Consider the following 16,989-nt stretch of genomic DNA (forward strand, 5'->3'; position numbering starts at 1 on the left):
TGTAACGATTTAGATGCCTGTCTGGCAATTAAGTGTATTTTATATAAAATTATATAGATCTCAGAAATTTTTTTGGGTGGCTATATACCTTAGTAAAATTTTAATTGCCTTTGTATTTCCATTATGTTTCTCAACTGTGTTAAATGTGTTTTAAAAATACTAAACCTTGCAACATTGCTGTATCCCCAAATCCCCTTCTAAAAAGCTGTAATAAGGACTATTTAATTTTTTCAAAAATGCATACAAGAACTCATCCAGTAGAAACTAGAATACTGTCAACAAATCCTTTATAGTTCAGCAGACAACTATCATTCAAAATAACATATCAATCTGAGACAAACAGGGGACAAGCTTTTGCTTCAGTCATGGGAACCATCTCTTATCCACGTCCAGCAACATCTTATCCTTAGAGGTACTAATGTGTAGGAGACTAACAGCAATAAATACTTATATGTACTATCTTACCTGTCCCCAGTCTCCAATAACCCAGCGAGGAGGAGGACATCGACCTAAACTACAGCGGATGCGGACTGGAGGTTTGCTTTCTTCTTGGCATTGTGTGGCTGGAAAGGTTTTTAAAAGATCGCTGCTTTTGCACAAAACAATTCGGTGTTTGAATCCTGGGCCACACTTTGGTGTGCACTAAAAAAATATTTATAAAAATGAATAATTAAAATCTCAGTTAAAAGTCAATAAATGTGACAGAAATGCTAGTATGGAAATTAGAATATATTTATGTTCTTATAATTAAACTATAATCACAATTTCCCCAAGATTATAATGATAATTTAAAAATGCTTAGAAATACAAGCAAGGTGACTGATGATTGCTTTATTAAGTTAAAGTTTTTATAAGTTTTAATTTGATAAAAGCAGATTTCCTTTGCTATTTATATTTAGGCTACTGTGTTACTATTTACTTTTTTATATAAAAAGTCTTTAGATTAGGTTTAAGAAAAGCACTTTGCTGCAAAGTAGAAAGGTCTGCCACATGTAACATTATTATGAAACAAACTTGAGTGTGCAATTCAGAAATTAAAAGTAGAACTCTGTTGTTAATACAACCATAGTATAGTCTTTCTTCACCTCACTTACAGACCACTGAGCTACAATGAATACCTTTCCTCAATAAACATATGGGAAGATAAATGCTTTACTGTACTACACAGAAACCAGATTATTGGTTCAGATAGAAATACTGTACCCTCTTCCCTACAGTGCATGCTTTTCTCTCCTATTTAAATTTTAATTATTTTCACACAGTTCTTGTTTTTCCTCCTTTTATCATTCCTCTGCTCATTCTAACAGCAAGCAGATAATAAAACAGTAATTTGAAAAGAAGCAGGTCTGAAGACCTCTGCTTTTTGTCCTCTTTCTTCATATTGGTTCCCCCCATCTTCTCCTTCCTTTTTCCTACTATTAACTGTCATTTACACCAGCATAACTGCAAAATGGTGAAGAGACAAGGGCTAAGAAAATTAAGACCTTCCCAAATCAGTCCCACATTAACAGTTTAGCAGGAGTTTTTGCAAGCAAAATTTTAGAAATCCCTATAGGCATGTTAACCTTTATCCCATAAGCATATGTGCAGTATTTGAATCAGAATCAGTTTCTGATGTCACAAATCCTACACGCAGATTATGCTAAACCTGCCAAGAGTGGAACTGCCTTTAATATGAAAGTAGCTGCAGAAACAAAACATTATCTGGGAAATAACACTATGTGGAACTGAAGCAAAATTCAAGAGGTAGCACATCGAAGACCTTCCACCCATCAAAACAGGTGATTATATAATTGGGGGGAAAAGAAAAACCCATAAGATTCATTTTCAGAAAATTACTTGAGTCAACCAAATTTTACTGTTGTATGCCTAATTCTGAAGCATCTCTACCTAACTTAAAGACACTTTAAAGCAGTTCCACAGTACTATGTAAGGTATCAATATACCCTATACATATGTAAAGGTGTATATATACACACACATATACAGTGGGAGTGAGAGTACCCTCAGCAAGTCTGTGGATTGTAGAGGGATTTTTAGAGGACCGAGGACATATGTTACCATTGTCTGGGTTGGACAACCCAGGCCTGTTAGTTGAAGCTGCAGAGCAACTTTAAATTGTCCTGGGAACAAGCAGTGTGAGAAAGAAAAAAAGCTATGCACAAACAAGAAGCCAGGTGCAGAGCAAGTCCTGGGAACTGAGAAATCAACACACTCTCATCGGCACACTCTGATCAGGCGCCTGCAGCATGCTCACCAATCAGCAACAGGGACGCCCACATGGCCAGAGACTTTTATCCAATCACCTTTGTGTAGAGTCGTGTGAGCGGTCGGTTTAAGTTATAAATATGACCTGTTTGTTTAATAAAGTGAGCACGGCATGTAGCCATATTGGTGTGATTGTCGTGACTTGGCCGACTCTCCACAGGGGACCCTCTTCGGTGGATGACAGCAAGCTGAGTGGTATGCTTGACATGCCTGAGGGAAGGGATGCCATCCAGAGGGACCTGGACAGGCTAGAGAGGTTAAGTTCAACAAGGCCAAGTGCAAGGTCCTGCCTGTGGGTTGGGGCAATCCCAAACATGGGAATACAGGCTGGGCAGAGATTGAGAGCAGCCCTAAGGAGAAAGACTTGGGGGTATTGGTGGATGAAAAACTGAATATGAGCTGGCAATGTGCGCTCACAGCCCAGAAAGCCAACTGAATCCTGGGATGCATGCAGAAGAAGTGTGGCCAGCAGGTCAAGGGAGTTGATTCTCCCCCTCTATTCCACTCTCATGACACCCTACCTGGAGTACTGCATTCAGCTCTGGGGCCCCCAGCCATGAGGATGTGGACCTGTTGGAGCAAGTTCAGAGGAGGGCCATGAAGATGATCAGAGGGCTGGAGCACCTCTCCTATGAAGACAGGTTGAGAGAGTTGGGGTTGTTCAGCCTGGAGAAGAGAAGGCTCCAAGGAGACCTTATAGCAGCCTATAGGGGGCCTATAGGAAAGATGGGGAGGAACTCTTTATCAGGGAGTATAGTGATAGGATGAGGGGTAATGGTTTTAAACAGAAAGAGGACAGATTTAGATTAGATATTAGGAAGAAATTCTTTACTGTGAGGGTGGTAAGGCACTGGAACAGGCTGCCCAGAGAGGCTGTAGATACCCCCTCCCTGGAAGTGTTCAAAGGCCAGGTTGGATGTGGCTTTGAGCAACCTGGTCTAGTGGGTCTAGTGGAAGGTGTCCCTGCCCATGGCAAGAGGGTTGGAACTAGATGATTTTTAAGATCCCTTCCAACCCAAACCATTCTATGATTCTGAGATACCTCAAAAGAAGATCTTTAAGAAAATCTCTCAGTGGGAGTCACCTAAACTAGTCAATACAGAATGGACAGGTTTTATCCTAAATCTTATCTCTGCTTAGATTTCGGATCTTAAACTTGGCTGCAAAGATATAGGTCCTCCATTTGGACTTTATAATCCAGAACTGCAAAGTGGATATATAAACACTTTCCTTAAAACCTAACCTTTCCTTTCCTGCCCTATTCTAGCCTTTCCTGTCAAGGTACTGCCTCCTTATCTACAATAGTTCAGTGTTCAGAATTCTCATACAGAATAGCAAAGTTCAGTCCTCATGCTGAAGGGACTTAAACCCCAAATCTTGTGTACCCTAAGTACCTGCCTACTAGAAAACTGGGGGAAGGAGGGAGGGAAGAGAAAAAAGATCTCTATCTCTCTGGCTGAACTGGAAAAAAATTAAATATTAATGCTAAATAGAGACCAAAAAAGAATTACAATGAATATGTCAGGTCTTTGGCATCATGATCACGACTCCTCAGTTCTGGTCCAAATTCCATTAAATGTTGCATGTATTTCCTCCCACAAATATTTCATATAAAATGCATAAGACTTAAGCAGGCTCTAGAAGCAAGTGCCTCTTCCTAGCTGAGTGCTCAAAATCGCTTGCACTCAGTCTCCTCTTCCCAGACACTGAGTATACCGTGAAAAGCAAACAGAAAAGAGACAAGGTTGAAAGGACCTGCCTGCCATTGCAAGAGTAGTCTACAGATTAGTGATCAGTTCACTTTGTAGAACAGCAGGAGACACAGAGACTTGAAACCCCTGAGTTGCACAGAGCTGTGTTCTGCACTCTGGGTGTTGCATTCTAAAACTTGCAATATTATAAAAATGCAAAAAAGCAAGCTATCACCAGCCAACTCTTAAAATAGACCAGTAGCTATTGCTGTACCTCATGTGGAACTCGGTTAATTAGATGTGCTCTAAAAATGACTTATAAATTGAGGCCTTTGGAGAAGATACGTAAAGAAATGTCTAGTGTGTGAATCACTGTGTGGCTTTGGCAAGAGGTTGGCACTCAGATTCTCTTATGTGTCAAGACAGGCAAGTAGAACTTCCAATAATCAGTGAATAAATGTCAAAACCCAATGTGCCTATGGAGTTTCATAATCTCTAGAGTGTGAAGCAAGATTTTGAGGATCAAAATTTGAGTTTAGGTGCATCCATTTTCTTGTCTGGCTTGAAGACACATTCTTTTATCTATGTCTAAGCTGCCATTTGAGAAAAATCTTTCAGTTATTGCAACCAGAAGAAAAGAACATCCCTTAAAAAACCCACTTTTCTGGAGTCATAGTCAAAATTCCTCTAAATAAGATGGACTACATCCTGTCCCCATAAATCAAAGTAAAGTAAGGAAATAGGTGCCTGTAATAATACTGAATTGCCAAAATAAAAGCATCAGTATAATTTAACAAAAAAAATATGTCTCCACAGCAAATGAAAGACATAATACACAGACACACAAAACCCAGGAAACACTGTCTCCCATTACCACATGCTTCTAGAATTTTTGACTCACTCAGTGGAAGTCATGACTAATGGCAATATGAATGCAAAGTAAATGTGCTTGTCTGATAAGGCTTTTCCCAAGAAATCATTAGATTATTTTTTGCTGGTTTATATTTTATTATCTGTAAAAGTATAAAATAAGTAATTTACAGTGGGCAGAATAATTCAGTCAAAGCTCAACTACTGCAAAGAGTAAAAAAAATTTATGGCAAAACTGATGTTACCTTGAGAATGACTACATTCTGCTAGGCAAGCCACTGTTACCTTTAATTACTATTTGATATAAGCCCTTTTATATTCTCCTAAGGACATTATTTAATCCCTACATTGAACAAAATGCTTTTGTTTCTCTGACCAAAAAGATATAGAATTTCTTGCTAATTATCATTGAAGACTAAAAAATTTATGACTATATTGATGCTCAAGTGCATTATCATATAAAAGTTCTAAAACTGCTTAATTTGTGTCAAGTATTGTTTGTTTTGACTATAAAACCAAAGCTTTAGAACTTGCATTCCAGAGAAAATTAGCATTGGCTTCGATGGAAGAAGTATTCAACTCTTCCACTTTTTGAGTTTACTCTTGTTTTCATTTTCATATTTTCATGCTTCAATCAGAAAATTATATAAATACATATATATATATATGTTAAATGTATATCACTATAGGGATTTAAATACACTATATTTCTGGAACACTGAACAGGAAAAAAAAGCAATTATTCTTAATTGTTTTAAAATGGTATCATCAGTCAAGACACTCTGCCAAGCTACACCAGGCAAAATTCATACCAGAAAGAAGTCAGCACTTTTTCACAATCCTGACAAAATACCACCACAACCAGAAGCTCAGCAGAGCTTTAATCTTTTAGATTAGAACGCTTTTGTTCAAAATTATAACACACTCCTGTTACATAAAAGCCTAGTTGTGAAGGCCTTTAAAAGCTGTTCAAGCTTCTTACAAGGCAGGCAATGTTGATGGATCTAAGAATGATATATTAGTGAGCAAAATCTAGCGGAAGTAGCTAAAGAGGAATAGTATATAGTCAACATATATTTATGGCTCTGTAACTTGAGATGATGCCTAGATATTCCAATCAGAAATAAAGTATCACGATAATGCACACAAAGAACTTGCAATCTATCAATGCCATGGATATGGTATGAAAGAGTTCAACTGAACATCTCTTTCTACTCATCCATTCTTTCCTTCTCACTCCTTTCCTTTCTACTTTTTCCAAGTGAGATTAATTTTCAAAGGGCTGGAATATACTGTACCTTTTCAGGATGGGACAAGGACCATTTAAAACCTTTTCTAACTTGATTATGGTGCCCTACTTCTTGTGTGAAATGCTGCCTAACAGTGGGGTAAAAAAAAATTAATATTGTTCTGCATGTAGAACAAGACACACTTTAAGATTCAATTTCATTTCCAGGTTTCTTGAGGTCCTGGTCTACACTGAGAAAAGTTGCTGAAACTACTTACCTACAGGTTTCAGGCTATAAAGCTGACAACTTTTTACAGAACTGATTCAAAAAAATATTTAATCTTAAAGCTGAAAAAACTAGAGACAGATTCAGGTATGGGCTGGGAATGACTATCTGTTTTATGATAGTGGATTATTCAAAGAGATTTGGATTATGAACAAAAGCATCTGTATGATAAATTAATGAGAAAAAAATATCAGTTCACATTATATTTTAGAAGAATTTTCCTTGATATAAAAGCTCACTAAAATGGCATTTCAGTCATTATTCCTTACAGAACAAAACCAAACAGTTGAGCAGTACAGCAAATTGACACATATTTCTTTTGTTAAAAGAACAACAATGTATATAATGGAAAAAAATATATTTGTGTATTGGGTTCGCATGGCAAGGTTTTGGTAGTTGGGGGGGGAGCTACAGGGATGGTTTCTATGAGAAAACGCCAGAAGCTGCCCCCATGTCCGACAGAGCCAATGCCAGCTGGCTCCAAGATGGTTCGGCTGCTGGCCAAGGCTGAGCCAACCAGCAACAGGGGTAGCGCCTCTGTGATAGCATATTTAAGAAGGGGAAAAAACCAACCTGCTAGGTAACAGCAGCTGGAAGAGAGGAGTGAGAATATGTGAAAGCAACAACTCTGCAGACAACAAGGTCAGTGAAGGAGGGGGAGGAGGTGCTCCAGGTGCCAGAGCAGAGCTTCCCCTGCAGCCCATGGTGAAGACCATGGTGAGGCAGGCTGTCCCCCTGCAGCCTATGGATGTCCATGGTGGAGCAGATATCCACCTGCAGCCTGTGAAGGACCCCATGCTGCAGCAGGTGAATGTGCCCTGAAGGAAGCTGTGACCCCATTGAGAGCCCACACTGGAGCAGGCACCTGGCAGGACCTGTGACCCCATGCTGGAGCAGGGGAAGAGTGTGAGGAAGGAGCAGCAGAGACAATGTGTGATGAATTGACCATAACCCCCATTCCCTGTCCCCCTGTGCCGCTAAAGGGGGGAGGAGGCAGAGAATTCAGGAGTGAAGTTGAGCCCTGGAAGAAGGGAGGGGTGGGGGGAAGGCGTTTTAAGATTTGTTCTTATTTCACATTATCCTATTCTGATTGATAATGAATTAAACTAATTTCCCCAAGTCAAGTCTGTTTTGCCTGTGACAGTAACTGGCGAGTGATCTCCCTGCCCTTATCTAGACCCATGAGCCTTTCCTTATATTTTTTCTCCCCCTGTCTATTTGAGGAGGGGGAGTGATAGAGCAGCTTGGTGGGTACCTGGTAGCCAGGCAAGGTCAACCCACCACAAGTAGTTTCTTCAGCTTAGAAGAACATATGGAGATTATGCAAGCATGAAATTCAAACAGCAAGGAGATGAACAACAGCTTCCATGGCAGCTCATAGCACTGTGATTTAACATGCAGGTATTACTACTTTTAAGTACTGCTATAATGCTTAGACTATTATTAACTACTAATGAATGGTGTCTCCATCCATGGAGATATTAAAAAGCTGCCTGGACATAGTCCTGGGCAGTTGGCTCTAGGTGGCACTGCTTGAGTAGGGGTCCCTTTCAACCTCAACCATTTTGTGATTCTGTGAACTATATTACGTGTAGTAACAAATTATGGTAAGAGCTGTTCTGTACTGCTTGTATGGGTGCTTACGGTGATGCTAGTAGGCCTCCTTCTTTATGCTTCAAATTTAAAGAGGCTATAACAATTTTTGGAGCTAAAAGTATCTGTGCATAGAAGAGATTGTGCAACTACAGGCACATTAATCTTCTTTATATTATGCAGTGAATTATAATTTATTTTGAATGAAAGACTGTTTAAAGGCAAGCAAATACACAGAAAATAGGATACAATGAATCATGGGTATATCACTGGCAGATAATTCCAGTTTAATAGTCTCCTTCCTTTATTATTTTTTTTGACAAAGTGGAACAGTTCTAACTTACCTGGGCTTCAGTAAAGTATTTGAAAGGGGGATTAAAACTGGGTGAAGTTTAGGATTTGAGAGATGCAACCTGCAAAGACCTTCTAGGATCAGTCATGGGACTGATCTGATAAATATTTCTTTACAGTCTACTTAATAATTTTCATACAAAAATAGTTTCAGTTGTTCAGCATCACTGAAATTAGTGGCTAGCACAGCTAACTAACTGACCTTGACGCTACAGAGGTATGATCTACAGAAAGAACTGGACAACTGTGAAGACGTGAATAATTGAAATGAAGTTAAATTTGGCAGTATGATGTGTAAGAGCATACATTTCAAAAAACAAATAACAAGAACCTCTATTTAAACTGGGAGATCGCTAACTGAAATGAAAAAAGGAGGATAAAGGTCTGGATATAATAACAGAGCATAAGATGACTAAGTAATCAATATGTGATAGCTGAGGAACAGAATGAGGTTATTTTAGATTATCAGTATTTTCAAGAGGCAGGAAACAAAAGGATGAGGCACATGTGAAACCTCTTCTGGGTTATTATATACATTTAACTGTAGTAATCTATTCCCAAAAAGATGACTTCAAACTGAAACATGAAAGCAGAATGTGGTCAAGATTAATTCCTTTCTGACAAATAATAACTTGAAAGGAAGAGGAGCTGTTTCAGATAACAAAAGCAAAAAGGTATAAACTGGCATGGAACTAGAACATTAGAACACTTCTTGCAATTTAAAGACTAAATTTCAGGAATACTTTTCCAAGAAGCAGTAGGACAAACCCCCAAATTAACTAGTTTTAAAACAGACATTTTTGCACTCTGATTTGCATGCGATGCAGTCCCATTCAAATGTATCACATATCAATCTATCTTCTTTCAGCTGTACTGGTTCCCATCCTTCAAATTTAACACTTGAATCAGTATAAGGTCACAATTTGGCTTATATTTGTCCTGGTTTCGAGACATCACCATATTTAACAGAAGATGCTCTTTCTTTAATAAAGAGAATACCAATTTTCAGGTCTGTTGCTAAGAAAGGTGATGCTATACATCAGCATGGTTACTTCAGAAAAAAACCCAGCAAATTATTCTGGCTTCCAATACTGTAAACCCATCATGTCTACTCTCCAGCTATTTGCTGTTTCAGGAACCAATGGAAATGGAAATTGCTTTTTCTTTAAGACTATTATCTCATACCAAATGGCTATTCTGGGGGGGGGGGAGGTTCGGTTGTTTGGTTTGGGGTTTTTTACTACTTTACTATTCTATTTTGTATTTTACTATTTTTCTATTATGATTCACAACAACAGGTCATAATCATTTGACAAAACAACAGAAATGAAAACAGAAGAAAAAAAAAGAAAAATTAATAACAAAACCCTGCTTCAATACTCTAAATCTATCAGGTTTTGATTTTCTTATTAATCCTTTACTTAGCAAGCAGCAATAGAAAATATAATAATATTCAGTGGTCAGAGCTCTTGTCTTCACTATTGCCAATAAGCTAACATCGCAAAATTTCCTTACTTCTGACCAGTCCAAAACCACCCACTTTGGGGGACAGGACTGATTGTTACAGGGTTCTTTTTCAATAGACTGGTCTGTTAAACAGTTGGTATTGTCCAGTGTCTCCTCCTCAGAAGGTCCAATCTTTCTGATACAGAGAACTGTTCGTGAACGCATTCCTCCATCACAGGTCTTACTGCATTCTGACCAATCTCCTATAAACCATCTGGATAGAAAAAGTTAGGAGGCTCAGTTAATGCATTTCAGAAATGGAGTAGATAATTGCACAAACCCAGAATACAAATGGTTTAAATTACTAAGCCTAAATCATTGTTGATAATACATGTATCCACAGTGAAATAAAGTAGAAACTTATAGGTCTTTTCACTGAGCATTTTAATTTATGCCTCATTGCAATCATATTTTCCAATAATAATACTACTTTGTATTTTTCTAGACCAGCAATTTCAATCCTAGGTTACAACTGTTAGAAAGGAGTGTTGAGTCTGACAAAACTGCAGCTATTTAAGTAGATTTGTGCTGGACTTGTATAAAATTATTCCTCTGAATGTGGTTTGCAACTGGAAATGTTTGGGAATCACTGTTGTAGATTAAAGCACAAGTTAAAAGCCAAGATGCTTGCCTCTCTAGTATCATTGCAATAAAGTAATTTGATCTCAGAATTGGGCTTTCTGAGATTTATTTCTCATCTGATTATGAAACATTTCTAATTTTTTTTTATAGAAGGCTATATTGAAATGCAAAATATTCTCCATTATTAGAGTAAGTAAAGCAAACACCAGTAAAACATAATGAATCACATTAAAAAATGACCTCAACAAATATTTTAAAAATGTTAAGCACTGCATGATAGCTGCTAGAGGGACCTTCTGAGTGTTTCTGTGCACATAGTAAAAGTTGAGAGCTGTACAGTATATTTAGATTACTTTGTGATGCTGCAGAGATTAAACAGCTGTTAATCTGGCTGTAAAAGTTATATTCATTTTTTTCTACTGATGAATGGTTAATGCAGATCCATTCACTGGAAATATTTCTTCACATTGTTGAGCATGTTGGGTCTTCAATATTTCATATGTTGATTAGATACACTCACCTGAATCATCCTTGCAAAGAATGAAGGTGAAGTCCAATATGCTATCACATGCTGCCAACATGCCAAAAATGTCAGGCATGTCAGTCACTGTGGTTGTTCCTGGAGGTATGCCTGGAGCTGCCTCATAAAATTTGTCATTTTCTGAAGCCTTTGTCAAAAAGTTGTGCTTCTATCCTTTTGTATTACAGAATATTCAGTATATTTTAATATGAACCTAGATCAATGCAGAGATGCAGACAAATATGCTATATTCTGTCATTATTTTTCCAGTGAAAGAGAATTAATTTGTGATTATTCACCACCAAAAGTATGCTTTTACCACAGTAGGGAGAATTAGATGCTATTCACATCTTTGAGGAGGCTGAAGTGTTAATTTTTAATTGGTACTAAGATTTGCTCAAGTGCATTCTCAGGTACCTTTTATGTTTATGCTGTATCTCACATGACAGTACTGTTCATAGGATCCAGAGAGTTACCTAGATCTTTTCTTGAAATCTGGAACTTTAGGAGTTACTTATTGTAATAACAAACAAAATACTGTGAACAAACACAATCTTTGCCGCTGTTCAGGAGCTTCAAGTATAACGTAACTGGCATTCAGTTAGAAGGAGTAACATTTTCACCACAAGTAAGGTGGAATTGTGTTAAATAAGAAAAGGAAATATTTGGCCAAAGTTTAAAGAGTAAGCCTTACTGGGTGATAAATCTTCCAGCCAAAAGGGTCAAACCTCTTTGGGGAACTATCTCAAAAGATGGTATTTGAACAGCCTTCTTCTAGACTACTTATAGGATCAGGAATCAAGAACTCTTCCTTAGGAGTTTGGCATTTTGTATTCACCCTGTAATGAGCATCAGAATGGAGCCAGATGTGGTCTGAACTGCTCTGAGATATTCAAGCAGATGCTGATTGATACATACTACCCGCTTTCTGAATCTTGATGACTTGAGTTTCACCATGTTCAATGTCCTTGCTGTACTGAATGGAGAATCCAGAAGTGTCCCACTTTGTGGGGCTTTTTGGTTTTGTTTGTGTTTTTAAATGTCAGTGCAAAAAATAAAAATTAACTATGTTAGAATAACTATGCTAACACTACTTTTTAAAGTGCTACTTTGTTAATAGTTAAGCCACGCAAAGGAAGGGATAGGGATGTGTTTGGTAAAAAGGAACTGAACAAACATGATCACTTCCCAAGTTCTGCTCTCAGGTATATGGTGTGAGAGTTCAGTTAGTGCACTTATAGCCATGCTAAACAGTGTTATACAAACAGAAATCAAGTGCGGATAAGCATATATTTACACATAGACTATGGGGACAATTTAGACCTGTTTGTGAGACAGCACATCCATCTTCAAACACTCAAGACGAGAGCAGCGTAATGGCTTCACTTCTGTTTGCTTTATGTTAAATTACATGGCACAGGGGGAATAAGTGTAGAAGACATTGCTCTGCCATCCTGCAACCTGTCACCACATTCAGGAAAGCAGTTGATACTCTAGGAAGAAACTGGCTTCATGAAGACTTGTTGGATTTTAATGCATTATAGTATTGTCTCATTCCTCCTGGTGTCCTTCATGCTATAGTTTTACAGTTTCTAAGAGACATTTAAGAGAGACCACAGTATTTCTTTACTGTGTGATATCTACACTTAATTAGTACTAATTATTTTTATGCCCAATTAGAATTAGCTACATGAATTATCATATATATCATACATGATTATCATGAAACTTAAAATAACCAGAGCTCGTGAATCAATAAACTGTTGTATCATTTGTCTCAACATGTAAGAATGAGCTGTTGTGCATATGCCTAAATTATTTTCTAGTGCAAAATATCACAGCTGTTTCTGAACAGTTTTTGTAGTAAGATTAAGCTGTGCTATAGGTCCTTACCAAATTTCATTTTTGAACAAATTATCTGCTGTGTTTTTAATTATCTTTTTAATGTGTAGCATACAACTACTTTAAAAATAAAACTAAATAGACTTAACCAAGTATGCATCTAATCCTAAAGGCACACAGCATTACTGTACAACACTGAGCATCTTGGAGAGAAAGGTTGTTTGACAAAACTATTATCAATAAATGGTTTGGTCTACTAAGCAGTTTCTATGTTTATCATTTCTCATCTGAACATTTTAACCCACATTTTAATATACTATACTTAAAAATATTGCAAACATTTAGTATGCAATGTAAATATCTATGGTAAATTAGTCTCCCCTTACATCAAGATTCTTCTATCATTATTGCCTTAAGAATAGCCCCCAGTTCTTTTCTGAGCACTATTCACTACACCTGACGCTTCCATCATAAGAAACTGTTTTGCTAGTATCTTTTTACTCACAATGTCTGAGTTGCTTTGTGTAGTTTAAACACCACTTTTCTTCAGTCAAATCATGCCTCCTCTAAGTCAAAGTATGTATTTTCCATAACTGATTCCAGAAGAACAAGAAACCATAACCAAAAAACAAAACCAAATATCCTGTCTGATAAGACAGGACCCTAATCCTAGATCAGAATTTTATACCACCTTCGGTCAAACTTATTTATTATATATTACAAAGACTTTTCTATCTATGCAAAACAGATGTGCATCTTAGTGATTAGTGACTTACTCAGGTGGGCAAGGCTCAGTGTTGCAGGGTCTTTGGTTTTCTGGAGGCTTACTGTCAGGGTCACAGTAATTGTTTTGTACAATGGAGTTGTCATCCAACCTTTTACACACCACCTCTTGTTTCTGCACGCCTTGGGATGAAATGAAACACTATTAATTAATCATTCTTGCTCTTCTACTTGGTGAGATAAAGTGTATTTCACCTACTAATTATTAATCCTACTATCCCCGCTTTAATTGGCTGAATGCTCCAGGTGTGTGAATTCCAATTGACTGAATGCCCCTTGACCACACAGTGTCTTTCATTTTCCTTCAATTTTAGGCCACCCCACAGAGAGGATCTTAAATTGCTGTTGTTTTCTAAAACAAAAGTAATATATTTATAGATTTACTAACAGAATGTTTATATTTGTATATTGCACAAAATCCATTTTCTGTCTACCCTCCTCCCCTAGTAAAACACACTTCAATTTCCAAACAAAACATCACCAAAAACAATGTGGTCACACTTCAATGCAGAATTATTGTTTATGTGCTCTGGTTTAAAATAAAACAGCAATACTGGGATACAGTGTTGCATTTTTAGACATGTCATCCTATAAACATTTTCTTCATTAAAATAACAGAAGTATTATTCATTCTGAAAGATTCAGTATGTCTGTGAACTCTCATTTTGACTGGCACTCCCAGTTCCTCTTTCACTGTTAACCACCAACAGGGCAGTTCAGAATTTATTATTATTCCCAAAACATAATGACATATCACTGCCAAGACAACATGATAAGGCAACACATTTAAGCAGATTTTCCAATTTTTAAAAAAACAGGATCTAAAGAAAGAAATTAAAGAACCATTGATATGGCAACAGTGCAGCTCAGGGTATTGTTGTAAACAGTGGTACACATGGCCTCCTCTGTTTTTAGAACAAGCTGTATGATGTTTGCAAGCATAAAAAGACTCGATCTGCAATTTATATGCAGTTTTTATTGAACATGAGTAGTCATAATACTGAAATAAAAGGATCATTTGTATGATAAAAGTTGCAAAAAATCCCTAAACCTTTCTTAAAAACAGAAGCAATTATTTAACTTTTTCCAAATTGTGAAATTCATACAAATAAATTGGGATTAAAACATCCTGACTTCAAATATCTGCCAACTCTACTTTACAGGCCTCTCTTCATTTTAATACAAGCATTTTATAGGAGGTAGACTTGCAGTAATAAAATTAATTGTAAAAATATGGTTTTCAGGCATTGAACACCCACTAAAACATGTTCTTTCACCAAATATTTGTAGTCCCTTTGCTCATTTTAAACTAGCTAAACAACTTACCTTGCAATTGTTTCATTTGTTTATTCATTATGGACAAGAGTCAAATCTACTTTGGTTCCTAAAATGAGACCTATATGGATTAATTCCAATAGTGAGTCAAGCCTAGCCTTAAGATGCCTTAAGTTTGGCCCACAAAGCATTCTGCTTGGCTATGAACAGAAGTCTCCCAGTCTAAGCACAGAGGCATGTGAAATATCTCTATGATGTTATATGCAAAGGACCTGGGGAAAATGGTAACCTTCTTTTTCATGAGTCTTGAGGATGGCATGCAGTCCCCCATAAGGTTGCAGATCCAGTAGTAGGCATGATCCTTCTCAACCCTGAGGGGATTCCTACTTCCATGAGCATACACTAACTTCTGTGACTTAGTGATTATTTTAATTAAGGTGGCAAGACTGTGGTTTCTAGTCTGTAGATTATTTCTAGTTTTTAATCAATTACAGTCTGATGTAAAAGAGCAGGGATGAAAATCCATATCTGCCTGTGCTAGATGAATGTCTTATTTGCTGGTAACAGATTAAGCCCCTTTCTTGTCTTCCTGCCATTGGCCTCATGAATCTTGCCCATCCCTGGTTGCACTGTGGCCCAGAATGCTTATTAAAATAATCTTCCAGTTCCCTACCCCTCTTAGACTCTTCAACTATTCTATGACACACAGTTAGAGTTAGTACTCTTCTGGAGATGCACTCCCAGTTGAAATCTCTTCAGTCTGATATAGGGAACTGCTATTTAATAATTGCCATGGCATCCTGCAAAATACAGGTATTATCCCTTACATAAAAATATAGCCTTGTTAATTCAAATACTTTCAGGAAAACCCAGCAGTCTGGACCCTAAGCACATAAAAATGTTCCATGTGCGGCCTCAACTCAAATGTGCATGCTCCTGACAAGCATGGTAGGAGTCAGATTCATTACTCAACATACTGCTTCTTACAGGTTGCCTTTTTAGCAGGCGAGAATTTTGTATCAGCCCTCAAAATCACCTGCCTCCTCACCTTACCTCAAAATCATTAAATATGTTGAGACTAAAAATGCCTAATGCTGATGTCTTCACTCTACTGCACTACATAAATCCATAGTCCCAGGTTTACTTCTGGGATATCTCCTTTTTGATTACAGCTACATGTAGACTTCCCAAAGTAGGCAACTTTAAATCAGGTTGTAAATCATTTTTACACATCTGACATCTCAGGTTATCCATAAACATCACAATAATTTTAAAGTAAACTTTATTCATAAAAAATATATTGACTAATATGACACGTCTTACATGTGAGCCAGGTAAACCAATCGGTTTCTTCCATTTGCTCTTCTTTCTACATGTATCTGGATGCCACAACATTAGACAACAGTAGGTACCACTAAACAGTGCAGAAGACTGCCAGACTATTTTCCAAGTGTATCCTACATACACAAATCTACATGAACAAGCTAAAAAGAAAATACCATTTCTGAACAGTATACAACCTCCATTTTTTTTGCTAATTTTCAATTTATGTGCTTTACATGTTGGAAAAAAATCACTCTGGACAACCCTTCTGTGCATCTGTTCACACTAGAGTTTATTTCAGCCACAATACAAACTGTGCCCAGTACTGCAGAGGAATTTTACTAGTGCCTTATCCAGTGTCATGAATACTTTTAAAGAAATACATCCTAAAATCAAATCTGCCTTTATCATGACTACAACATATCCCAGTCTTCCCCATGTCTCTTGGCGTTGCATTGTCAGCAAATTTCATCAGAGCTTTCTACTTTTTATGTTACTATCAGAACAAGAAAAACTGAAGTCTGATGAGACATGTGAAAGGTCTTTAAGAAGTCCACTAGGCTCACTGCCTTTTGGCCCAGTAATTTACATTTTAAGCATGCCTCTTGTCTACTAATCTTTTCTAATTCTTTATTAAATATTTACTTTACTCCTTTATTACTATTTTAGTAGAGAAAAGACATATCAATTGTAGCATGAGAGAGAGGGAAAAATGTTTACCAGATAAGGCTCTCCTTTCTAATCTCTTAATTTCATTCTTGACAATAAAGTGGGAAATCTAAATATTTCAAAAGCTGTGACAAGATGATTAATTTTAAATTCTATAATCTATATAAACACTGCCAACAGATGAGAATAAATAAAATCAGAT

At 37.1% G+C, this 16,989-nt stretch overlaps 1 protein-coding gene across 1 annotated transcript in view; it reads right to left on the minus strand.

Annotated features, from left to right (window-relative positions):
• LOC119140728 (A disintegrin and metalloproteinase with thrombospondin motifs 6-like) overlaps positions 1-16,989 on the minus strand; it is a 145,904-nt gene that overhangs the window by 12,999 nt on the left and 115,916 nt on the right. Inside the window, exons 19-21 of the mRNA XM_037372261.1 lie at positions 13,514-13,643; positions 9,803-10,007; positions 466-642 (exon numbers count right to left, since the gene is read on the minus strand). Coding sequence (XP_037228158.1) covers positions 466-642; positions 9,803-10,007; positions 13,514-13,643 — 512 coding nt within the window. The remainder of the gene's footprint in view (positions 1-465; positions 643-9,802; positions 10,008-13,513; positions 13,644-16,989) is intronic.

Source organism: Falco rusticolus, chromosome W, assembly GCF_015220075.1.
Source record: "Falco rusticolus isolate bFalRus1 chromosome W, bFalRus1.pri, whole genome shotgun sequence".
NCBI classification, from domain to species: Eukaryota; Metazoa; Chordata; class Aves; order Falconiformes; family Falconidae; genus Falco; species Falco rusticolus.